This window comes from Boleophthalmus pectinirostris, unplaced genomic scaffold (assembly GCF_026225935.1).
Source record: "Boleophthalmus pectinirostris isolate CB_2022bp ecotype Guang Dong unplaced genomic scaffold, ASM2622593v1 HiC_scaffold_16, whole genome shotgun sequence".
Classification (NCBI taxonomy): Eukaryota; Metazoa; Chordata; class Actinopteri; order Gobiiformes; family Gobiidae; genus Boleophthalmus; species Boleophthalmus pectinirostris.
In genome coordinates this window covers 33,049,440-33,075,824 of record NW_026571095.1, presented here as the reverse complement: position 1 = coordinate 33,075,824, position 26,385 = coordinate 33,049,440, and the positions used below count along the sequence as shown (strand labels likewise).

The following is a 26,385-nucleotide window of genomic DNA, read 5'->3' as shown; positions in this document are numbered from 1 at the left end:
TATTAATTTTGAAATCTATTATTTTGTTCACTCTAGTTTAGTCCTGGTTTGAGTCCTATTTAGATACCAGATGATGACCAGATGTCGCTATTTACCTGATACAGTCCCAGTTTTCAGTGCTGTGTCCCTTGTCCCAGCAGATTTATAGAAAACCAGTGATTTGTCCCAGTTTTATACAAGAAATGTCCCACGTGTTCCTAGTTTTTGACCAGTTTGAGCTAAACTAGGACTGAACTAAAAGTAAACCAGGGCTACATGAGGTCTAAACAAGGACTATCACAATTTCTGACTAATCAGATCTCCACCCTCAGTAAAGACGAGCATAAATTGTTGTTTATTTAGCAAAAATACACAAAACAGTGTTTACTAATGACCATAAAGCAAAAGAAATGCAGTGACAGAAGCCCCTCAAGTTATGACTGGCACGAGAATGCACAATGTTACATGCTCTTTTCGCAATTTTATTTCTACCAAACATCCAAGCCCGGGTGTGTCACAGTTTAGAATTTTGAAAATCTGGTCACCCTATAAATTGCACATACATCACTGTAATTGAGTAGATATTTGAGGTACTTGTGCTTTTGTTTCTTGTTGATTTTGAAATCTATTGTTGTGGTTTACACTGGTTTAGTCCTGGTTTGAATTTAGATCTGGTCCAGTTCTAGTTCTGCTTCTGATCTAGGTTTAGGTCCAGTTTTAGTCCCAATTTAGTTCCAGTTTTTATGTGGTGTGTGTGCAAGTGTGAGCTCACGCTAATCTAATGTTTGGCCAGTTGCTTAGTGCTAGACCTATTATCCATTTTATAAAGGGTGACCAGATTTCCAAAATCAAAAACTGGTACACCCACGGTTTGCGGTGGTTGTTGGTAATAATAAAATTGTGAAACGAGTGCATTATTAAGGAGAACTGTTTTGCACAAGACCCATTCATGACTAACGTGAGTCAGTATAGCCACATTTTCTTCATGTTTTGGTCATTTTTAAGCAGCTTTTCTGTATTTTATTTAAACAAATGACAATATATGCCTCTCGTTACTATTTGCAGGGATCAAATTGGTCAAAAATAGGGACACATGGGACATTTCTTGTATAAAACTGGGACAGATCACTGCTTTTTTGTATAAATCTGCTGGGACAGGGGACACAGGGCTCAAAACTGGAACTGTCTTGAGCAAATATGTCTGGTCCTCTGGTCACCGTAATCTTATATCCAAATATGCTGCTGTCAAGTCTATAACGTAACCATGCTCCCTACACTTTCCCACAATGATTCACTAAGGTCATTCATAAAAAAAGACATGACAACATTTGTTTAAATCATGTTTATTAAAAAAATGTGCATGTGAGTGGGCGTCTTGTGATACGTCGTGTAGTAAAACATGCATAATATATGAACAGAACTGTAGTATTGCACACTCGCTGGCCTTATATCATTCCTTGGACAATTTCATTTAGTCGTTTAAACTCTGCTAATATTCTATAAGCTATACTCAACACAAAAACTAAATAAATAAAAGCTAATTTAAATATATAATCTTATTCAACCATGCTCACTCAAGCGGCTACACACACACACACACACACACAGTGCATCAGAACTGGAGGCAGTAGATTCCACCTTTAAAACGTTCAACAACACAAAGTTTCATGTGAATTTAACTTTGTGATCGTAAACTATTATTGCACTTTAAAGGTCCCATATGACGCAAAGTTGGTTCTTTTGAGATTTAAGCCACGTTATAATGTTGCCACCTCCTCAAAAACACAAATGCGCAGGCTATGTTTGTGTGTTTGTGATGGAGAAACAACATTATAACAGATCAGAAAATAGTGTAATATGGGCCCTTTAAGGTTTTATAACAACTATGTATAAGGACTTGTGCAATACCCCTTTTGTCAACGATTGTACGTCAAGAAGCACCAACATGCACGATCATAAATAAACAGATAAACACAATGTTGCATCATTTCTGTGACTAGGGGCTGGATGATGACACACTACAATGGTTTCCAAGCTTATTAAGAGTTACTATACAATCTGTTATTCAACTGTAAACTCAGAATTGCTGGGTTTCAGATGACATTCTATAATTTTATTCAGTGGGGCTCCTAAAATTAATGAATTAATACTGTTCAAATGCTAATTTTGAAGTAACAGCGGGTTCTAGCAGAGGTGGGGCCAAGTTGTTTTGCAAGTCTCAAGTAAGTCTCAAGTCGAAGTCAAGTCCCAAGTCAAATACAGGCAAGTCCAAGCCGAGTCTCAAGTCACTGGCCCATAAGTCTAAGTCAAGTCCAAGTCGTCTGCTTTGAGCTTTCAACCAAAAGAACCAAATATAGCTTAGATTTTTGCAATTTATATGACTTTTAAGAAACTGTACTTAGAAAATCATAATATATTTAGTATTTATAGAGTATGAACAGTTGTAGAAATTTTCCTTTTTAAATGTCTTGACAAGATCTAGTGTGAATCATTACAGTCGGAATAGAAAGAATTGAGATTTAAAACTGCTTCAATCTTCTCAAGTCACAGGCCTCAAGTCTGAGTCAAGTCCCAAGTCACTGACCTTTAAGTCCAAGTCGAGTCCCAAGTCTTAGTCCATTTTATCAAGTCAACTCTCAAGTCCCCACCTCTGGTTTTAGGGTCTATTAACAGATAGAAATGATCAGATTCAACATTTATTAAAATTCCTTTTAGATATTAGATTATAAATATTATTCGATTTTTAGTAAAAGTACAATATTTTCAATAGTAAATTCTGGCTCGAGCCTCCATCTGGGAGAATATTAGAATTATCACCTTGTAGAATCTGAAAACCACCAATAGGAGCAGTAAATACATTTATAATACAAAAGAAAAACACATTTCTAGTGGCGGCCGTCTAAAGAAGAAGCACACTTCACAAATCACTGCTTGCATAGGCGTCCTATGCAACGAAATAATTCACTATTTCAACTGGGCCTACTCTATCTAGAAACAGCCTTAAAACATGAAATACATTCTGTGTTGATCTAATAGTTCAAAAGGTTGTTGTGGTTAAAATCACGAGTATTCAGAAAGCCTGTTGTGAATTTCTTCTCCGATAATGATGCAGAGAAGACGCTGTAGACGTTCTCAGAAACCAGCTGAGAACCAGTTTTCTCAGATGGAAAGTCCACATGTGCTGACCACCTTCGACCAAACTACAGGTTTAATGAGCACCGACTGGGATGACCCGGTCAAGGACCATCCCTGGAATCTGATTGGCTGATTGCTGGATTGGCAATGACCTGAGGAAATATGTAAAGGGAAAATGACTTTGTTCATTTACTTTACTAATATTGTAACAAAACTAAGGAAATGGACATGGATTTTTAATTGTTATACAAGGTCATTATTTAATTACTTAAAACTTGAAAGTATTTTTAAATTTTTCTTCATTTTTTTTATTTTTATTTTGCAACCTTAGCAACACCAGTAAAAAAGTCTGGACATGCCCCTCTGCCTTGAAGATAAACCAGGTTTCTGCTCTCACACAATCTTGGATTTTGGACCGTGCTTAAAGGGCCCATCTCGTGCAAAATCAACTTTTCAGAGCTTTCTAGCTTCTAAGAGTGATGTGTGGGCCTTGTAAATGTCGCTGAAGTGGTTTTTAGATTGATTTGATGTTTCTTTTTTTAACAAATTGCAGTGTATTTCTGCCACCCTCCGGCGTGACAATGAACAAAAGCTGCTACACCTATGACGCTTCACACCCGCTCCACCGCCTCCACCCCACCTCCACCCGGCATTAGCTGACAATTCCCACATGAACACCTGAACAAAAGCGACAGCATAAGCTCATTGTTCTACACTGCAGTGAACACGATATAATACGTTTTTCTACTAGTGTTTATTAATACTTTATCAATCAGTAATGTTCAGCTGATGTGGACGCGGTGCTTGAGCTTCGTGTTCCTCAAAGTCCTCGTCCGATTCCGGGTCCAACACATGCGGCTGAATGCGCTGTATGTCCATGATGAATAAAAGTTTATTCCTGCCGCTATCAGGGTGCACGTCTGTCTCCCCTTCCCTCCCTGAGATGGCGGAGGAAGGGCGGCTCACTCAGAACCTACGTCACGTTTGGAGGGCGGAGCCTGTGCTTTCTCAGGACAGGCAGGGGAATGAGCAATAGTCGGACTTTCATAGTTCCTGGTCTGTGACTGTCTCCAAAAAATCAGTAAAATTTCAGAACTATTGTGTAATGGATGTTCCAAAACCCAAATTGTGCTTGTATATGTGCAGAAGATACAATGTGAAAAGAGTTATTTTGCATGAGATGGGCCCTTTAAATTAATCTGGTTAGGTTTGTGTCTTTCTCATTGAATTCTACACAGGGGAAGTCACTGTTTTTATTATCAGTGCGGCATACAGTAAACCGTTTAAAATGAAACTCCAGTGGATCTACATGAACTGTCTCTGTAAAGCATGCAATGAGAAATGTCCAGTCATGTTTAGGTCCAGCTTTCTTCTGGTGTGGTTGTCATCCTGCCTCGTTCCAACGCCTCTCCTGCCTCCACAGGTTAGCTCATGTTAACGTGCTCTGAAATTCTCTTCTCTTTTACTTTCTCATTCTTCAAGTCCATCTCTTTTTCTCAGTTCTTTTCATCCATACTTTGAGTTACTTCCAGATCTTTCCATCCTATCGTTCTTGTATCTCCATCCTCTGTCTCGTGTGAAGACTTTTCCTCTCTACTCCGCTGTCCGGCCCTCGTCTTTCTTGGCGTCGGTGGTCACTTCTGTGTAGGTGACGGCTGCGGGCTGTGCCTCTGGTTCGGCCTCTGCTCCCTCCTGCCCTTCCGCCACCACGCGCTCTTTCTTCAGTTTGATCCTGAAGGTCTCCTTGGTGGGTGCTTTCTTTGCGATGTTCTCCTTCAGCCTCTCTCCTGACTGCTTGAGCCTCTCACCCGCCTGGTGCATCTTCTCCCTGCGCTCTGGAGGCATCACCTTCTCGCCCAGGTTGTGGAACTTGGTGCCCAGGTTGTCCTTGGTCTTGGACATGTTCTCCTTGGAGAAAGCGGCCTTCAGGGTCTCGGTGCTCTTGGCTACGGACTTCTTGATGCGGGCGGCGCGGGAGGATTCGGTCTCCTCCACGCTCAGGTAGTCTTCATCGGAGGAGAGGTCGGCAGGGGCGTCGTACGTGTCCGGCTCAATATCAAGGGCCTCCAGACCAGCAACCTTGGGTCCTTTGGTCACAGCCACGGACGGGACCTCGGCCTCACCCTGGAGAAAAAAAACACAAACATTGAGCCAAAGACTGCATTACTTACTTTGTTAAAAGTCTGATATGTGCGGGACTACGATACCCATAATGCATGGTAGTTCCGGTACGCTCAGGCCCCCAAAGTTCCGCTCTCTTGTTGTGGCATAAGTAGCGGAGCCTCATGCTGGGCTCGAGCACCCTGTGTCTTTTTTTGTGTGTGTATATGTGCCGTGTGCGTTCATGCAGGGTGAGTATTGTTTATAACTGTGTGTGTGTGAATGTATGTTTAGTTTGTTTGAAATGTGTAGTTGTTAATTTCAAGTTAACGCTATCGTTGTTACACGGTGCGGCGCTCCAGTGGTCTACGGGAGTCCATGTGCAATTTATTTATTGTGTTGGAGCGCCCACTTGTGGTTCTTCTGTATAATAGCAGCCCTGTTCATTTCATATCGTTTGTTTGTTCTCTAATGTATATATTTTTGTTGTTTTTGTTTTTCAGATAACCACACCCATACATACACACATACACCACACATGTAACCACCAATAAACATCGTCAAATATCACCTGTTCCCTCCTCTTCAATAAACATCTACCTTTGTATCAGTGGAGTTGCCTGTCCTTCTGACCGAGGACAACTCAATTGAGGGCAAATCAGTAATCAGTGCATTGTGGATGTACACAGTACCTCACATATTTATTTACAAAGCTCCCATTGTGGCTGTGGCCACCTTGGGGCAGACTGAGGGAAGTGAGGCTGCCAGTCTGCACCAGTGGCCCCTCTGACCACTACACACACAACATTCACTCTAGGCAATGTGGGTGAAGTGTCTTGCTGTTGGAATGATTGATTATTTTATCATTGCTAAACGTTTTAATCATCTGCTCTTTAGAATACTGTAACTTTAATCTTGTTGTTTCACCTCTCTAAAGTGTTATTTTGACTGTGCTGTAGAAAAGGAGATGTGCCAGAATGAGAGTTTGAGCATTTCTTTATCTAAAATCTGACTTCTGAAACTCAACTGTAGGGGTGATAGGGGAACCAGCTCATGTGTCCTCAAGAAGATTACGTAAACTACCTATGACTGCTTACCATGTTTTGTATACGCCCATTTATATGTGTTTTCAATAAAAAGCCAAGCGAGACATAGCCCCGAGAGAGACTGAGAAGGCAGAGCGTGGAAGAGCAGGGTCCTGTCTCTCCTTGCGGTAAAATTGCATATTCTGTGTTTGCTGTGGCTTCTTCACTTAGTTCATTTGTTTAAGTGTCTGACCCTGACACTTGCCTAAGAACACAACAACAGATTTTGGTACTGGCGCCCCACTGTGGCACCTGGTCTCCCATCCACGTCCAGACCAGGCCCAGACCTGCTTAGCGTCTGACATCTGTGATCAGGCTTTGACAAAAAGGTGTGGCTTCACTTGTAAAGGTTTTGCATTGAAGGAGTGTGAGTGTGGCATAGTCGGTTAAAGGTCTGCCCTCTTGTCACATGGTTGCCAGTCCCGCTGATGCACATTTGGCGTGTCTCTATAAGGAAGATACTTCATATACTCATACTTAGTAATAAGATCCCTCTGCGACCCCAGCTACCCCAGGGTCCTGGTTTTAATAACAATTCTCCAATGACTGATGCTGAAATGTCCACAATTTAAAACATAGAAACCTGAGATTTAAAGCTCTGAAAGCAGCTTTGCCAGAATTTAAATTCATTAATCAGAAAGCTTTTGCAACTGGACACTGTCAGGATTCAGTATTTTAATAGCTCATAATTAGGATTTTCATTTGAAATCTTTGATAAATATTGGTAGTGGATAATTTTGGTAATAGATTAAATGTATAGACCCCACACAGACAAAGTTACCAATAACAATATGTCCAATTTAATAAATATTATAGAGGACACGTCAAGGTTGTCCATTATCACTGTTTCTTTACACTTGTGCACATTGTTCAAGCCTTTTAAATCATATTCATGTGTTTCAGCTTCTGTTTTAGGGTGTCATTTTGAGGATGGTTGACCATTCATAACATATAATATTTCGTTTTAAATTGTAAATTGCTACGGAAACGGTCATAGCTTTTCATCAGGAGAAACACGAGCACTGCAGCCTACCAGTTTGTTCTTTTGCTATGTGGTATTTTATGTATGTACTTGAGCATGTGCAGGTCTAAAAATACTGCTGGATGCTGAGAATAAATTATAATCTTATTTTATAACTACTACGACACTATTGGTACTTTGCAGCTGATCTTATCCCCATTCCTCAGGGGAGTGATGTAAATTTACTCTGAAGCTCCATGACTTCAAATTAGACAATCTGTATATTATTCATTCTTTTGTTTGTCAATATAAAACCAAAAAAAAACAACTGATAACGATTCTTTTTTTTCAGTTTTCCATTTTGTGTTTAAATGAAAAATGGAAAAAAACAGATAATGGCTGTTTCTTGTTTCCGTAACTTCAACTGCGATGCCGGACTGAACAAGAACTAAACCAGGTCTACACCGTTTTCAGTCCCTGTCCGGTCCCGGTCTCAGTCTCGGTCTGGTGCCGGTCTGGTCCCGGTCCGGTCCCGGTCTCAGGACACGGTCTCAGGACACGGTCTCAATCACGGTCTAGTCCTGGTCTGGTCCTGTTCTGGTACCGGTCTCAGTCCTGGTCTCAGTCCCGGTTTCAAGATCTGGTCTCAATCACGGTCTAGTCCTGGTTTGGTACGGGTCTCAGTCCTGGTCTGGTCCTGGTCTAAGTCCTGGTCTAGTCCCGCTCTGGTTCCGAACCTAGTTTAGTCCTGGTTCAGTCCGTTATCCGTTTTTTCCATTCATTTAAACACAAAATCGAAAACTGAAAAAAAGTAATTGTTATCCATTTTTTCATTTTGACAAATAATGAAGAAAAAAGTTTTTGGTTTTCTTATTTTTGGTTTTATTTGAAAAACTAATGAACAAATGATACATGGATTTTAGACTTTAATCTGATTTGATTTTCAGTTTGATTTAATTAAAATTTTTTGTTCTTTGAAAATCAAACTCCCAGACAAGACCACGAAAGCTTCAGAGTACTGATCACAGGCTCCTGAAAATGTCTTGTTTAAATCCAGTTTGTATTTTCTCTTGAGTTTTCAGACCATTTTAAAACTTTTCCTCAGTGTTTGCTTATGTGTGCTTTGTATCTCCATGATAATTACAGAACATTACGCTATAGAGATACATGTAGAACATCCCCGGAGCAATGTCACGGCAAAGTATCAGCAGCTGTGTTCATGACATTATGCAAGTGCTGAGGTATTCGTTTCCACCGGCGAACCTCCAGAGGACCAGATGGGGCAGGGCCAGAGTCATTTTAGATTTTCAGGAAGGTGGTGGTGAGGTGTTGGGGTGGTGGGGTGCACAAATGTAAGACAGACTCAACTTTCTGAATCATTTTAAACTCTGGCTGGGCGCGTGGGTGATTAAGATAAAATGAATGGTGATCTCGTTCCTGTGGCTATAAACTATTTTGGGAGGCTGACCAGGTTTTCAAAACTCAAAACTGGGACACACCCGGGTTTGGATCTCGGTCTGGTATAAATAAAATCATGACAAGAGCGTGTAACATTTAATACATGATTAGTTTTACTTTTTGACTCACTTGTGGGTCAGTATTAAATCTGAGGTACTTTTATCAGTGTATTTTTTTTTTTTTACCTTATGGTCATTTTCAAGCTCGGTTTTCTGTATTTTAGCCAAACAAATGACAATAAGGGTCAGTCCATATGAAATCAGCCGTCCTCCCCTATGAGCCATCTCAGATTTGGCTGAAAAAAATTCTAAAAATTTCTAAAATCACCAAATGAAAGAATCTCACATTTTAGCTCAATCCCTTGAGTCGTTTCTGAGTTATGGCCCGTGGAAATTTTGGGGCCATGCTCACTTTTTCGGACACCTTAATTTATAAACATGTTTGAGAGACCAGAACTTTAATAAAAAATAGAGCTATGAAGCTGAAAATTTGTATTACTGTAGATTCTTAGCGAATAGCAAATAGTGTTTAAGGCTATTAAAGGTAATTAAATTTTTCTTGCAGGTGGAAAAGTACGTGAGCTCCACCAAAAATGACCCGTGAGAACTAATTTTCAAAAATTCCGTTTGAAATGAAGGAAGTTAATAGTAGATGTTTTTTATTACTTTAAACTACTCAGAATATGCCAAAGTTTCTCTGGTAAAAATTTTATCAACATCTAACTGTGCCCACAACCGAGGGTCCAAAGAAGGGGCCAAAAAGATCACATTTGGTCTGTGAACATATTTGGGACTCTTCACCGTCCACATGAAATCTCAGAAAAGTGTGAGATTGGTGTCAGAAATGGTCATTCTCTCTAATATTCAGGTTCAACAGTTAGTTTGTAAATATCTGCTTGGAGTAAATAAATTTTGGACCTCAAAAATTGAAAAAAAAAATTGAGCGGCAACCAAATGTGAGATTTTGGAGGCCCACAGCGTCTCCCTTAATAAAGATACACAATATTTACCAACAGATTCAGAATCTATAATCAAGAATCTACAATAATACAAATCTTCAGCTTCCTAGCTTTATTTTTTATGAAGTTATGGTCTCTCAAACATGCTTATAAATGAAGGTTTCCGAAAAAGTGAGCATGGCCCCAAAATTGCTCGGGAACGACTCAAGGCTAAAATTTGAAATTCTTTCATTTGGTGATTTTAGAATTTTTTTTAATTTTTTTCAGCCAAATCTGAGATGGCTCATAGGGGAGATTCCTTGAAAATGGCTGATTTCATACGGACTGACTCTATATTCCTCTCTTTACTGTTTTTCAGGTGTCAAATTGGTCCAAAATAGAAACACCTGGGACATTTCTTGTATAAAACTACAAAGTAAATCACTGGTTTTGTGTAAATCTGCTGGGACAGGGGACACTGAGCAACAGAGTAAACAGGATCGTCTGGTCGCTTCGGTCATATCATCATAACATGATTCACTACGTCTGTATTTAACGCAGCTGTCTGCTCAAACACACACTCGTTTTCCACCCTCTGGTCTGTCTCTATAAGGCTCTGAGTGAGTGACAGGTGCATTTAGCCAATCGCAGTGAAGTGTGTGAAATGAAAATTACATCTGGCTCTAAGTAAGTCATGATATTGTTTGCCTACTACTGAATGCTCAGTCCTTCCATTTATTTAGGTACACTTAAGAACTGTTCTGATGATGGATCTTATCTCATGAAAACGTTAGAGCTTTGCCTGAAATTTTCCATAGTATGGCATTATACTAATCTATAGAGCTTTTTCACAATGGCTGGAAGTGTCGCAATTTAGAGTAAACATCACTTTCGGTTCATGCTTTTCTATTGTAAAATATATGTGGAAATGTCTTGTGTTTTTTCCACCAGCTTCATAAATCTGCCCATCACCAAATCTTCAACGAACAAGAAGACTTTATCCACAACTATCAAGGTAAGAAAGATGAAAACGTAAAGGCAAACAACAACGACGCATGAGTGAAACTACTGAGCAAAACTAATCTTATGGTCATGAATAAAACAAAAAAATAAATTTCATGATGCCGATATTTGCATAAACAGAGAGATTTGTGCAGTTCAAAAGCTACAGATGTTCACAGATTCCATGTCTTGCATTTAAACTGCACAAATCTCTCTGTCCATGCAAATATCGACATCATGAAATCGATTTTTTAAATTTTTATTGTAGAATCAGTCTGAATTCACAAGTTACTCACTAATGCGTCGTCGTTCTTCGCCTTTACGTTTTCGTCTTTCTCACCTTGATAGTTGTGGATAAATTCTTCATGTTAGAATGTTTATCCTTTGTCGACCTTGTTGGATGAAGATTTGGTGATTGGGCAGATTTATGAAGCCGGTGGAGACATTTCCACAGATATTTTGCCATAGAAAAGTATTAAAGTAAGTGATGTTTACCCTACATCGCGGCACTTCCGGCCATTGTGAAAAAGGTCTATTGTAGGGAAGGTTTCAGCGGTTGCCATCTGGACCCTGTCATTACAATCACGACTAGGATTACTACTACATACAGTGGGATAAATCTTAGAGTAGTAAAAAATCCCAAAGTCTCAGACCAGAACCATCAAGCGAAAACGACTTCTAGATGGAGCCAAAAAGTGTTGATTGCAAAAATTGTGTCCAGATGATTGAATCTTGAATCTTGTGCTACATTCATACATCACTCATACAGTTTTATTATACTAATCAATCTCCATGGAGACAAACAGGTGACAGTAGCAGGACGGGAACTACAAGGCAGATCTGTGGAAAGGCAAGAAGTAAGAATGTCCTCCACACACAACAGGATCATTTGCCCGATTTAGGCTCTGATTTGCCGCTCACGGACTTCGGGGAAGTGGTACTCCACTTTGGATCCTTGTATGCTGTGCTTCTCATGTGTGTGTGTGTGTGTGTGTGTGTGTGCGCTCCTCATGTGTGTAGCCAATGTGACTCTGAACTGCTCTGCGATATCGTAACAATAAAAACGTCACCACGGTAAAAGCCAATCAAGTCAGGGCGAGTAATAAAGTCTTTATCATCTCTCGTAAAGTTGTACATTTAAACTGTTACATCTATTATCCATTAAAAAGTGTCCTCCGCAATTAATGTCACCCAGTCCACAAAACAGTGCTGTTAATCCAGTTTAAAGCGTTCTTTAAGAGTAAAAAGGTGAGAGTAGTTTGTATGTTGACATAAATCCACACCATGAGGAGCACAGTGAAGCTGCTGCAGATTAGCCCTGGTGACTCAACTTACTGCAGCCTTCTGTGCATTAAATGTGAACTATTGCACCATATTTATAGCACAGTTTTGACTTTCATCTAATGTAGAACTATCCTGATTCATCAGACGGTTTCACTTCATGGAAACCCTCTGACCTCTCAGCATTGGGATTCGTTCGCTTGACAGTAGGTGGGTACTTTTTTTTAATTTAACAAGTCGCTGCTATTTGGTCGTTCTCTTTGTTCCGGCTTTAAATCCTCGATCTCAGGAATCGTTGCCAACACAGAATGTCTGTCTTCGTCTACATCCATCTCAACGCTTTGTTTACTGTTGTGCTGTTCCACGAAAGGGACACAGACAGACGCTTGAGTTTGACATCATGGCTTCACAGATCTTCAGTGATTCACCATTGCACGGTCTACAACTTCCGGAGTTCTTGCAAATTGTCTAGTGTATTCCAATTCCTGATCAAGTCGCTGGAGAGAAATGAAATTGAGCGGAGGCACTAGGTGGCACCAGTCTGGCTAATCTAGAAGTGCAATGACCTAATATTTTAAACACTTAAGAATCTCAACGTGAGTCATTTTAGGCTTTAGCTTGTGGCGTGCTGTGTCTTCACTGCCATATCCCGTTGAAATTTTTATGCTTGGAGATTTCAAATCTCATCTGCTTTTGCTCGTCTCTGTAGTCTGAGCTTTTATGTTTATGTTTATGAATCACTTAAGACTGAAAAATCCTGTAGTGTGTGGGCGGCTTAAAAGACCTGAACAAATGCAAAATAGATAAATTCAGTGCCATACAGTGGAACATTCTTTACCAGGCTGGCACCAAATAGTGCCTCTGCTCAATTTAATTTCTCTCCAGTGACTTGATCAGGAATTGGAATACACTAGACGGTTTACAAAAACCCCGGAAGTACGAGTTCGGGCACCAGCCAATCAGCGAAGAGCCGTATATTCTGTGTTGTCAACGATTCCCGAGATCGAGGATTTAAAGCTGGAACAAAGAGAATATTTGGTGAATTTTTTCAAGGGTAAAGACGTTATTGTCCTTCTTCCTACGAGATTTGGGAGAAGCTTAATATACCAGTTATCCCTGTTAGTGACGCATTACATACATCAGAACCAAAAAGCAGTGATTGGTTAAATAAAGAAAGTACCTGCCTACCATCGAGCGAACCTAATCCTAATGCTGCTAGGTCAGACGGTTTCCACAAAGTGAAACCGGCTGATGAATATCTTTGGTGACAGACCTTCCATCAGCAAAAGTTACATAGTGCCCTTTAAGTCTGAGCGTGGTGTGTGTTGGTGCTTGGCTCCCTCACCTGGTAGATGACCACTCTGAACTTGTTCCTGGTCAGCAGCTCATCCTGAGTGGACTCCACCTTCTTGACCCTGACGTTCTGCTTCTCCACGCGGCTGCGCACCTCCTTCACGTTGGCGCTGACTTTGCGTGTCTTCTGCAGGAGCTTGTCCACGGTGCCGCTGGTGTCGCCGTGGTCCTTGGCCAGCTTCAGGACGTCTCCCTGGATGTTCTTGATGCTGTTCTCCAGCTCCTGTTGGCGCTCCTCCATGCGCTGCTGACAGGCCTGCACGTTATCGATGATGCCGGCCACGCGCTCCAGCAGGGACAGGATGGTCAGGGCGCTGATGGGGTTCCCCGCCTCGTCCTCCACCCCGATGATCTCCAGCTTCTTCTGGGCTTCCATCGCTCTTCAACACTCAGCGTTCAGATTGTAACCAGATAAGGACTCTCTGTCAGTGGACACAATTACATGGTCAGTGAAATCAGATAACAAGCGTAATCAGATAACTCAATAATGAGATGTGATTTTGGTGTGTGTTTACAGCACAACAGAAATCTGACCACACAACACCTGGTGACATGTGTCAGTTCATCACAGGATGTTTACTAAATACAATACTTAAAAAAAAAAAATAACTCTTTGAATCTTTAACTAGAACTGGGGGATATGGCGATAATAAAAATTCTACTCATGGTCTGATCCTTGGAACAATTTGCTATTTTAGTCTGTTGTCATATTGTCTTATAGTAAACCTGATCCTGTCAGGTCTCAGAAGCTCAGCAGGGGTTTGTACTTGGATGGGAGACACTGAGACCACTGGCGCCTCCACAGGAGGTGTAAAACTCGTCGTAAAAACTGTCATTGTGTCCTTAGGCAAGGCACTTCACCCTCATTGCCTAGTATGAAAGTTGTGTGTGAGTGTTGGTGGTGGTCAGGGGGGCGGATGGCGCAGATTGGCAGCCTCGCTTCCATCGGTCTGCCCCAGGGCAGCTGTGGCTACAATAGTAGCTTACCACCACTGGGTATCGAGAGAAAAAACAATGCTCTGAAAAGCATCATTGAGTGTCCAAGAAAGCGCAATATTAAACCGATGCATTATTCTTATTATTTTTTTATATCATGGATTAATTTTCTCTTTAATGCAGCCACTTGTTCTCACCCTCTTCTCTTATTTATTTATTTGTATTTATTTATGGTCTTATTTGACAGGAGCAGTACAATTAAACATTACCACCATTTAGATAACTGATGTCCATGTACATAAGGCTTCTAGACAGAGGCTCATTTGCAGCCCCTGTCTCTGGTTAAGCTAAAAAAAATAAAAAAAAAAAAAAGTAAATAAGTAGGGATGTAACAATAACCAAAATATCGTTATATTGTATCAGTAAAGTTCTCACAATAATATCGTGGACCATCACAATATATCGAATTACGATATTACGTCTCTTTGCTTAAATGAAGAGTTATGGTGCAGCAACAGCTAAAAAAAAAGACAGAGGGAACTACATAGACCATGATCCTTTGCTCCATTTCAGTGCAGACTACAAGAAGAAATAACAGTTCTAACACTTTTAAGTCTTAGTTCTTTGGATTAAGTCTTGTCAAGGTATTTTAAGAGGAAAAAGTAGCATATTAACATAAAATATCACAATAAATATCGTACCGTGAGATGTATATCGTGAAAATATCGTACAGGGAGATTTGGATATTGTTACATCACTAATCGTGAGCTTTCCCACAATATCGCAATAAATATCGTACCGTGAAGTTCATACTGTGATGATATCGTATCGTGAGACTTGGATATCGTTACACCACTAAAAATAAGTGAAATAAAAAAGGAAAACCGTAAAAGGCAAATAAGAACACACTCAAAAACTGCAAACCCCAGGACACTTTTGTGCTCACACTCTTGATTTTCCTTGAGCCAGTTTTAAGTTTTGTTTCTATATTTCTGAACGGGGGTCACACCTCAGACCAGGAGCAGCTCAGAGTCATGAAGAATCTCCTCGAGCAGCTTTTTTATGACTCTGAGTGATAATCAGATTACTCACATCAGATCGTGGAACAGAACATGACACACCAGCTCCTGCTCAGAGTCAGATATTAATCAGATCGTGTGTGTGTGTGCGTGTGTGTGTGTGTGTGTGTGTCTTTCTGTTTCCCTTGATAACAATGCATTAGTGGAACCGATCTGTTGTCACACTCGAGTCATTTGGGTACAGCCTTTCACCAGCGCCGTTTACTCAGGACACTCAGGACACTGTACGTCACGACACTCATTCATTATTTCTCGCCAGTCACAGATGGTGCCGTTCCTTCAGATGCCCCGGGGCAGACTGACACATATTTGGCAGCTCTTCTGTGCATTTGACCGACAGGGTTGTCAAGAGAAGTTATAATATATACTGCCTCAATATCCACTAGTGCTGAAACAAGATTTAAACAGCTATTGAATAAATAAAAAAGTGAAAAAAGTATGAATCAAACTGGACAAAGTTGGACCTGAATCTTTTAGGATAGTTTATGTTGTGTTGTCTGTGCTGTTTCAGAGCAAAACCACACTGTGATACTAAAGAAACTACTGTTCATTTGATTAAAAATGTATTATTATTTTTTTTATTATTATTAAATTACATTTTTAAATGATCATTATTGAAATCAGTATTTTAAATCCAGAATATGTAACTTTTTAGCCAAAATATAGACAAGATTTTTATTTAATTTTTTTTTATTTTAGAGGATTTTATTCAACTTTCTTACTATGAGCAGACTCACACTTCTATAAATGGACTCTCATTTGGCCTGGAGGAGGGCCTCCTGCTGGTTTCCATAGACATGTTCCTTTGGGAATAATGGTTTTAACTTTCTATTTCCATGGAATCACACAGGTGCCGTGCCTCCTCCAGAAAGTTACACACTGTACCTTTAACTTAAGTTAAATTTGGTGTAGTTAAAACTCTTCAGTCACCTCTTCATTTCCACTGTTAAATGATCACCACATTAATGCGTGGGATTTATTTAGCACCTCAGTTGCAGTGTCATTGCCACAGCCGCCTGTAGCCACAGCTGCCCTAAGACAGAAACATGGCTGCCATTCTGTGCAGCTGACAGTTTCACCCTCCACCAATCTCACTCTCACACAAGACACAAGCTTGGGCACATTTGGAACCTTTCAGTTCATGGGCGAACATTTACCCACTGAAACACTTCTGTTTCCACAAGAATTATTCTAATGGAAAAAGCACTAATGTTGAACCTTTTTAAATGAACGACAAGCTCCATTATCCCTCCATATTTATCCAACCACACCACGGCATTCCCAGATTAACTAAAGACATTTTACCTTCCTCCATTTCAACATGTAAATATAGATATAGATAAATGGAAGGGCATCTGACACACAGACATACAAGCTCAATCAGCTGAAGTCCACTTACTTTGAAGGCCAGTGGAGTAACGACCTGCTTCTTCAAACAGCCAAGTACGTTTCCACCACTTAAATCAACACGAAATCTTGTGCAACTTCAGTTTCTCATTGAAAAAGTTGCTGAGTTTTAGGCAGAGTGTGGAGCGAGCCGGAGTGCGGCGTGCGGAGGAGGGGACGTCCAGCTGACAGAGTTTAAAAAAGACCCCGGGCGGCTTCAGTCCTGATTTGGGGCCCGAGGAGTGGCCCCTGAGAGGCTAAAGTTAGCTCGCTCTGAAAGCTGATCATCTGACATTTGAGGGAGAGGGCACAGCGGAAACCCCCCACTCATCTGGGAGAGGGGTCGCATACTCGAGCACAGGTTTGGTTATCCAGGTGAACCAACGACAACAAGACACACGACAGGACGTCACACTTTAGACATTTTGGTGCTGCTATTGTCGAATAATCAAAAATGTATTCTGCAAAATCTGCTTTTTTAGTGCTTTGAACCATGTCACAAAACAAGCATTCTTACTTTGAGCGGGCTTGCCTCTTCACAGATCTGATCAATGACATACCAAAGCAACAGTGTTGGGGAGTAACAGATTACATGTACCGGAGTTATGTAATCAGAGTACAAATTATGAGTAACTGTATTCAGTTACAGTTACTGTTTCAGTGAGTGGTAATTGGATTACAGGTACTTTGTTGAAAAAAATGGATTACACAACGGTATTTTGGGCTATACCCCCCCCCCCCCCCCCCCCCTTTTTTTTTTTTTTTTTTTCTTTTTTCCCCCAGTAATTGCACTCATTGCTGGAAACTAAACCAGGTCTAAACCAGGCCTAAACTAGATCTAAACCAGCTCTAAAACAGGTTTAAAACTAGGACTAAACCAAGACTAAAATCAGGACTAAACCAGGACTAAACCAGGATTAAACCAGGTCTAAACTAGATTTAAACCAGCTCTAAAACATGTTTAAAACCAGATCTGAACCAGGACTAAAACCAGGTCTAAACTAGATCTAAACCAGGTCTAAATCAGGTCTAAACTAGAACTAAACCAGGACTAAACCAGGACTAAACCAGGATTAAACTAGGTCTAAACTAGATCTAAACCAGCTCTAAAACAGGTTTAAAACTAGGACTAAACCAAGACTAAAACCAGGACTAAACCAGGACTAAAACCAGGACTAAACCAGGACCAAAACCAGGTCTAAACTAGAACTAAACCAGGACTAAACCAGGATTAAAACCAGGATTAAACCAGGTCTAAACTAGATCTAAACCAGCTCTAAAACAGGTTTAAAACCAGGTCTGAACCAGGACTAAAACCAGGACTAAACTAGATCTAAACCAGGTCTAAACCAGGTCTAAACCAGGACTAAACCAGGACTAAACCATGCTGCCTGGACCGTGCCTCCTTCTCCTCTTCTATCAATAATATTTTTAATACGGTTAAATAAAGTCTGAACATTTTATTTTCTTTTAGCAGATAAAACATCTTATGTTACAATATCCTGGTTTTGTTTCTCTACAGCAAATCAAGTAATCCAAAGTATTCAGATTACGTTACTCACTTTAAGTAATTTAATGGATTACGTTACAAACTACATTTTGGGGTATGTAATCTGTAATCTGTAGGGGAATCATTTTAAAAGTCACCTTCCCAACACTGCAAAGCAATAACATCTCCATGGAAACAAGCAGATAGTGGACTGACAGAAAAGTTCCATAGTGCACCTCAAATTAGGCCTGTGTCACTTTCACCTGCACGATTCCATGGAAACAGAAAGTTAAAACTTGACTTCGGAACATTCTCCATAGAGACAGATACGTTTTATGCCAAACTGTGGAAGATTAAACACAAAGAAACAACATTTCCATGGAAACAAGCAGAGAGAGAGAGAGATAGGCCTTAATCCAATTTTTTTTTTTTCTGAGGACCCATATTTTAAAAGTCACAAACCCAAGTCAATGGACATTATTCGTAAATCACAAAATAAAGTTGGATTTGACCATTATTGAACATTAATGAGGATATTTTATTGAGTGATCGTGTCTCTCTGAACAATTAGTATCACTCAAGTTTTAAACCATGAAAAACAATAATCGAAGCAGCAATAAAAGGATCCATAAGTCACCTATTTGGATATTAAACGTAGAACAATTCTTTTTCTATTCAACATTTAACTGAGCCAGCAATATTGGAACAAAAATATTAGAAATTATACAAAACATGTCCTAACATTTCAACATGTGTCAGAACTGTTGTTACGACCCAGGAAGATGAGTCCCAACATATTTTAAAAGGACACAGAAACCAAATTAAAGATTAGAGTTTTTTTTTTTTTTCTTTCTGTGGAGATGTTTTTAAACCCAAAAAGACACCCTTAACCCATGCCCAAACCAAGAAACCAAGAAAAGTAACAACAGAAAGGTGGATCTGATGAGCCGGCCAAAAAGAACAAAAGGGTGCAACACCGGGCCAACCCCGTACAGGGCCGTAGGAGCCGATGCCAGCACCCCTAACTAAAGACCAAAAAAACCCAACAACCTAAACCAAACAGAAAAGCGAAAACAGGACAGCCGGTCCCACCAGGTCAAAACAAACGGCTAACAAAAATGCTACCCAAACGAAGGATCAGGGGAGGCGTGCGCACTCCGGTACCTGCGGCGGCGGACGAGGAGGAGGAGAGACAGAGAGAGAGGCGACACCGGGCTCGCACATTTAAGGGCTCCTGCCGGAAATGAGTATAAAAAAAACTACAAAAACATAACCAACTTACAAAAACAAAACTACGCAGAAATGCTCCCAAAAAATATAAACAATAAAAAAAAACAGGGGAAAGCCAAAAAGTGCCCAAACATAACAACTGTATACTGCAGACCTACATGCAGATTTTGACAAGGCGACCCAAAAAAAGTTTTAAAAAAATCTCTTGTGACCCACCTGAGGGTCATGACCCAGTGTTTGGGAAACTATGTTTTAATGTAATAAAAATGTGATGGTGATAATTATTTCTTTATTTATTGCTAAATTACACCATCGAGGACATACATATAGTTATGACAGAATATATTTCAGAAAATTACACTTTAAATCTACACTTTTTTGATGAGAGGTCCATCAGCAGCTTGTCTCCATGGAGATGTTATTGCTTTGGGCCGAAATGTTCCACAGTAGGGCATTAACTTATCTCCGTATCTTGCATTTATTGAATTACAAATCAAAAATACATCGTAAAAATACATTCTCGCTCTGAGCTGGCTCGCCTCTCCACAGATCTGACCTGTAACTCGGAACATTCCAGGCGAAGTCAGAGCGTCCAAATGGAGACGAGCAGCCAGAAATATTACACAGTGCAGCTTTAGAGTCACTGTAAATGTTGGGATTGTGAGTGTAGAATGGGGATGAGGATGGTGATGGAGGAAGAGCACAGCTGACAGAGTCCACTGGGGACATGATCTCACCCTCTCTGCACTCACGCTCATGTCGACTTTACTACTGTCACGCTACAGCACTACTGTACTACGAGCTGAAGTACCACACACATTATCCAATCCACTTTACAGTTTCCAAAATGCTGCACAAACACAAACTAATCACAACAATAATAATATAATGATACAATAAAGGCTCAGATTTAATGATACTAGTGCTAAACCAATAAAACCAGTGAAATAAAATAAGAGCAAAACCACAGAATAGCATTAAATAAATAAAAACAATACATAATAGATAACAGTCCTTAATAAAAAAAAAAATATATATAATAATAATAATAATAATAATAAAAAAATAAAAAAATAAATATAAATATAGCCGCAAGCGGCAATGATTGGCCCTCGCGCGTGCTTGTGCCGCGCCCCGCAAACACCTCACACTGACCGTAATAAGCCTAAACTTAAACCTTACCCTAATCGTAATCCTAACCATAGCCCCAACCCTAGCCCTATAAATCTTAATTTAACCCTGCAATTTTCAAAATTTGGCAAAAGAAAATATCCAAGATGGCGGACTTCCGGTTTGTAAAGGGGCGTGGTCACAATATACATTTTTGTTCTTATTGCCATGATGCATCTGACTACCAAATTTGGTTTGGCTACGCCAACGTTTGTGTCAGGACGTCCCATTGACAAGGATACAATTTTGGCTTGTTGCCATGGCAACACAATGTAAATGGGGTGTGAGCATCATTGAGTTTTTTAATCGAGACCATGTCACAAATGTGGGTGCCAAATGTTGTATATCTGTGACAAATAAAACCTTATTTTTACATACAAATTTTCTAGGGGGCAGTATTGCACTCATTTTTGTATTTTCTTACATCAATCTGTTCAGGGTCGGGGTGTGAACCCACGGTTAAAGTATGAGTGAAATTGGCCAAAGTTTGTGCAAATTATCAGGCGTCGAAGTTTGATGGTGAGCCCCAAAAACAAACCCGAAATTTGCACCGTTGCCACAGCAACACCGTGTGACCTTTTAAAAAGCTTTTAACAAAGTTTAATGTCCCACTTGTCTAGATGATACAGAATGATTCTGGTGAGTCTGGGTCAAACGCCCAAGGACGAGTTCGTTCAAGTATGAGGACAGGAATTTGTGCCTTCGTCGCCAGGTGGCCCAATCAATCCAATATGACCGACTCCCTGTTGGTTGCCTAGCAACCACGTAATATACTTTTTTGTTCCTATTCCCATGATGCATCTGTGTACCAAATTTGGTTTGGCTACGCCAAAGTTTTTGTCGGGCCTATTGGCGAGGTCAGATGTTTAGCCTGTCACCATGGCAACACGATGGGGAAATGGCATGGGGTCGTCCTAGACTTTTTTGATCAAGACCATGCCATGAATCTGTGTACCAAATTTTATATGTCTACAACAAAGTAAATTTTGGCACTACCGTGCAATTTCCCTAGGGGGCGCTATTGCGCCCACCTGAGATTTTCTTCTATAAATCTGTTCAGGGTCGGGGTGTGAACCCATGATTAAAATTTGAATGAAATCGGACAAAGTTTGTGCCAGAATTTGTAGATTTTACCAATGGAGAGTTTATGTCATCGCTATGGCAACGCCATAAAAAATATGACATGGGTGTCACAGACTTTTGGATCAGGATGCCAAAAGGGAATTTTGTGCTAAATTTCAGAAACTATTGCAAGAATAATGTTTAATGTGAACTCTTCTTCTGGTTTCTGTCAAAAGTCGCGCTGCAGAGTTTTAGACGAACTGTTGTCGGTGAAGTGAGTTTTGTGAGATGCCAGAATAAAGTGCGTTACAGTCGTCCAGGCGGGATGAAATAAAAGTGTGCACGACTTGTTCAAAAAGTTTAAAACATAACTTAGGACAAGTACTTTTAAGAGTAGCTTTGTTCAAACTGTACTAAGTATTACTAATGTTGGGTTCAAATGACATAACCACATTCACATTCAACAGACCAGAGAGAGTTGTTCTAAAGGAAAATCCACAAATGTTGAACCAGATTATTTCAATTAGTGACAAAGTTAATTATTATATTTCTCCTGTCTCTTCTACACACTGCAAAAAACAACATCTCATCAGTTAAAATGACTTGAATTAAGAAAGTTTTATCATGATTTGAGTAAATTTCCAAGAGTGTAATTTGCACAGGGACGGTGGGGACACGTCACAATCAATATTTGGGGAAGACAAAATAGTCTTTACCAATATTTACCATTTTATTTTAATAAACAAAAATATAAATTTATTCTGCTATTTTTACAAACTCAATAGTATTAATTCAACATGTTTCAGTTCACATTTTGTTTATTAGACGTTCTGAGATGTACTCAGTGACGTGACGACAGGGTTACACCTGCCGCTGTTTCATTGGCTGCAACAGAGTGATGTCATTAGTGGAGCCAGGAGCCTAAACTGGGGAAGCGGCAGGACAGGGCCGCACCTGAACATGTCGTCTTGAGCAGCGTGAGTGAAGACGCCGCACCAAACTTTGAAAAACTTTTCAAATGGAACTTACTGGGCTTCATCTTCAGTTAAACTCGTCTTATAATGAGTCGCCGCGGAAAAAGAGCGACTATCACCACAAGTGCACCTCCCAAACAAACGGAGCCCTACTCGTGCCGGACTCTACTGACAATATTCCGTGGAAAAATGTACGGACATGACCTCACAAATATCTCATCACCAACAAGCAAAGGGAAATCTGCTACAAACTTCTACATCGCTGTTATCTGCTAAAGAATCATCTTAGAAGGACAATGGACACAAACTGAAAAATAAAACCACCTCCCACTTATTTTGGACCTGCCCAGACTCTGTGTGTTTTTGGAAAGAATTCATAAAACAACAAGACTTTTTGTACTTAAAATATGAAAGTGCATCTTGCTACACTTTGTTACATGCTTTTTGATTTCTTTCCTTTTTGTAGCCTAGTTTTCAGTTAGGGCCTGTTTTGTTATACCTTTTTGTTTGTTGATTTGGCACAACTGGCCCACGTCTCCTCCCACCAACCTTCTGTTTGTTCTTTGTGCACTTTGGTGAATGTTTGGCTGAAAAATAAAAAAGTTTGCCAAACCGACTTTGCCTCTAGGATTGTTTTATATACATTGTGTCCCTTGTTGGTTATAGGGGACATAACAACTTAAAATAAGAAAACCAACAACTTTTTGCACTTAAAATGAGAAACAAGAAACACGCACTTATTCCATTTGTTGATAATTTTACTTGTCAAGTTGAACTGACTCAAATAACTCACCTAGATATTGTTTTTTTCCAGTGTACAATAATGGTAGGGATCTGACAGAAATACTAATCAGCCACAGCTTAAGTGAAGTTACTCTGCTTCTTCAAATCGTCATTGTTTGCACAGGTTAAATTACCAAAAATAATACGACTCAACTCAATCTGAGCAGTCACTCTGACAGCTGAGCCTTTTTACTGCCAAAATGCAGAAATTTGATCTTGTTTATGGATAATATATCTGTAATTACTGGGCCTATCAATCACAAATGGACAATGTGATGATTACAGACCCTCTCCACACCATATTCTAAAATGTCCTGACCCACACTCTCACATGTCCGGTTATATAATCCATAAGAGACTGAAGTTTCTTGTTGGCGTATGAGAGGGTTGGAGAGGTGACTTATGAGAACAGGGACTTGATTTCTGTTTTTTTGTCTATTCTTTGGAAACACGTGTGCATGAAGTTTTGTCATCACAGTCACAATAAAACACAGGCCTAATAAACACATGTCATGTAAATTTACTCAGTACTTCGGTGTTTCACCAAATACTAAAACCATTACTTCATTTTTCGATGGTGCAGCACTGGCAGAAAAACTCCAACACCAAAGCAAGAGGCCAGTGTATTTTCCTTTCTAAAGAAGGCCTGTGTTTGATTCTGTGATTGGAGAGTCCATCGAAGCAGGATGACAGCCAAGTGCCTGTCAGTCTGCCCCAGGGCAACAAGACTACTTTCTTCATAGGTCTATATGAATGTTTAGAGTCTAAGCCAGGGGTGTCAAACTCATTTTCACCAAGGGCCACATTTGGATCATGTTTGTCGTCAAAGGGCCGTGTAAAGTTAAGACTGCAACTGTAACTGTAATATTAGTATGTTACCGAGACCGAGACCGAGACAAGACCAGGACCAGACCGGGACCAGACCAGAGGCTCAGAGCCCACGGCAGGGCCGGAGCTCGAAGCTGAGGCTCGGACCCCGTGGAGGCTTGGAGTCAAAGCTCGGAGTCCGCCCTGGTCCCGGTCTGGTCCCGGTCTCAGTCCCGCTCTGGTCCCGGTCTGGTCCCGGTCTCAGTCCCGCTCTGGTCTCGGTCTGGTCCCGGTCTCAGTCCCGCTCTGGTCTCGGACCTGGATCCGTCCTGATTCAGTCCGTATGCGGTGCAAAAGTCCGGCATCGCAGTCACGGAAGTCACGTAAACGGGAAACGGCCGTTATCCGTTTTTTCCATTCTTCATTTAAACACAAAATCGAAAACTAAAAAAACGAATCGTTATCCGTTTTTTCATTTTGGTTTTGGAGACAAATAACGAAGAAAACTGTTGTTTTTTCGTTTTCTTATTTTTGGTTTTATATTGAAAAACGAATGAACGAATGATACACGGATTATTATGTGACACTATGAGACAGTATGTGAAACGAATCCCCGTATCACCGTATCGGAAACGATCTACGTCCAAACACGTTGTTTCTGTGTCCGCAATCCTTCCCTATCCACACAGCTTTGAGCATATTTGTTTCCGTTTTACAGAAAAACAAAACTTAAAACCACATGAGTAATTTGCATAAACTGAGAGTTCAAAAAACAGGTCACTATTGTGCGCTGCTGAGGTTCAGCTTCTGCCGGACTAAAGGACGTGACTCAGTAGAATATGAGTGTTGTTTCTGTGACAGAGGGATGTTCTGCTGATGGTGAGTCTGTTCTGTGCTTCTGTTGTTTTGGAGATGGTTCATGTGAAACTTTTCAGAGATTATACATCTGCAGGTCGTACACACAGACCGTATATAATATATCCGGGGGGCCGTATCCAACCAACTTTGATCCCAAAGGGGCCGAAAAAAAGAATGGCATATAAACCCCAAAAATAGCAATAAGTTCAAATATTTGTGCAGAGAAATCGCAAATCTGTTACAGAATTTTTTTAAATTGATGAACTCTTCCTTTTACAAAATATTATAATATTATGAACAACCTGAAACTTTAAGAAAAATACAATTTCACAATTACAATGTGTTTAAATTTCTTGTAAAATCCTGCACTCGGCTCCACTTTTCTCATTGTGGACATTTTTCTGATGAGGGTGTCATGGTCAACAGTCAAAACGATCGTCCTTTAAGAGCGTTTGGAAAGAGACAAGTCTTCATTTGTGCTGCTCTGGTGGGAGGGGCCACGTACAGAGACGCTGGAGACGCTGCTGTGATAAACACCACAGAAAATTACCAATATTTTAATAGAAAATATAATTAAAATATTTTAGTAGAAAATCAGCTGAGGGCCACTTTAAAGGTCTTGGAAGGCTGGATCCGGCCCCCGGGCCGTATGTTTGACACCCCTGGTCTATATGAATATGCCTCTTATTGTTTTGGCGGTGAATTACTTCGCGGTATCAGCGTATCAGCGTTTTCAGTATGAGACAATATGAGAAAATATGAGACATTATAAAACAGTATGGGACATTGTGGGACAGTATGGGACAGTATGGGACAGTATGGGACAGTATGGGACAGTGTGAGGATGTCTCTGGGGCTTGGACACCAGCAGGACATGGACATTCTGTGTTTATAGGACGAGTGAAGTCAGCAGCTGTCCTGTCCCGCCCCAGTGCAGCCGCAGTGTGCTAAAAATACTCGTCCACAGACAGAAGTATCACTGCAAACCAGCCCTGTGTACTCTGCACACTAACTGCCCCGCTGACCACTACTAACTGCCCCTGCTACTTCTAACTGCCCCTGCCATTGCTAACTGCCCCTGTCTCCTCCCTGTCAATCACTCCAAAGGAAAAGTCAATCAAAGGTCCTCTGTTAGGCTAGATTTTAATTTACCATACCTTGTTTATGTAGTTTTTATATTGTTTTTTGCTCTGTAAAGCACTTTGTGATTTTTTTATCTGTGAAAGTTGCTATATAAATAAAGATTTTCTTACTTACTTACTTACTTACTTACTTATATATTCATGCTCCAATAATGCAAAACACTGTCTCATACAATTT

At 40.3% G+C, this 26,385-nt stretch overlaps 1 protein-coding gene across 1 annotated transcript; it reads right to left on the bottom strand.

The window, feature by feature from the left end:
* Window positions 1-1,315: 1,315 nt before the first annotated feature.
* Window positions 1,316-16,860, bottom strand: cavin4a (caveolae associated protein 4a). Its single transcript, XM_020931152.2, has 3 exons — window positions 16,706-16,860; window positions 13,284-13,713; window positions 1,316-5,238 (listed from the first exon to the last, which is right to left on the bottom strand). Exons 2-3 carry the CDS (start codon window positions 13,665-13,667, stop codon window positions 4,708-4,710), a joined length of 915 nt encoding a protein of 304 aa, XP_020786811.1. The 5' UTR covers window positions 13,668-13,713; window positions 16,706-16,860; the 3' UTR covers window positions 1,316-4,707.
* Window positions 16,861-26,385: the final 9,525 nt, after the last annotated feature.

Excerpts from the sequence above, each read along its gene's own strand:
- cavin4a (XM_020931152.2), bottom strand. The coding sequence starts at position 13,667 with ATGGAAGCCCAGAAGAAGCTGGAGATCATCGGGGTGGAGGACGAGGCG. Across the intron at positions 5,239-13,283 it reads TCAGAGTGGTCATCTACCAG|GGTGAGGCCGAGGTCCCGTC; the intron begins GTGAGGGAGCCA and ends TTTTTTCTCCAG.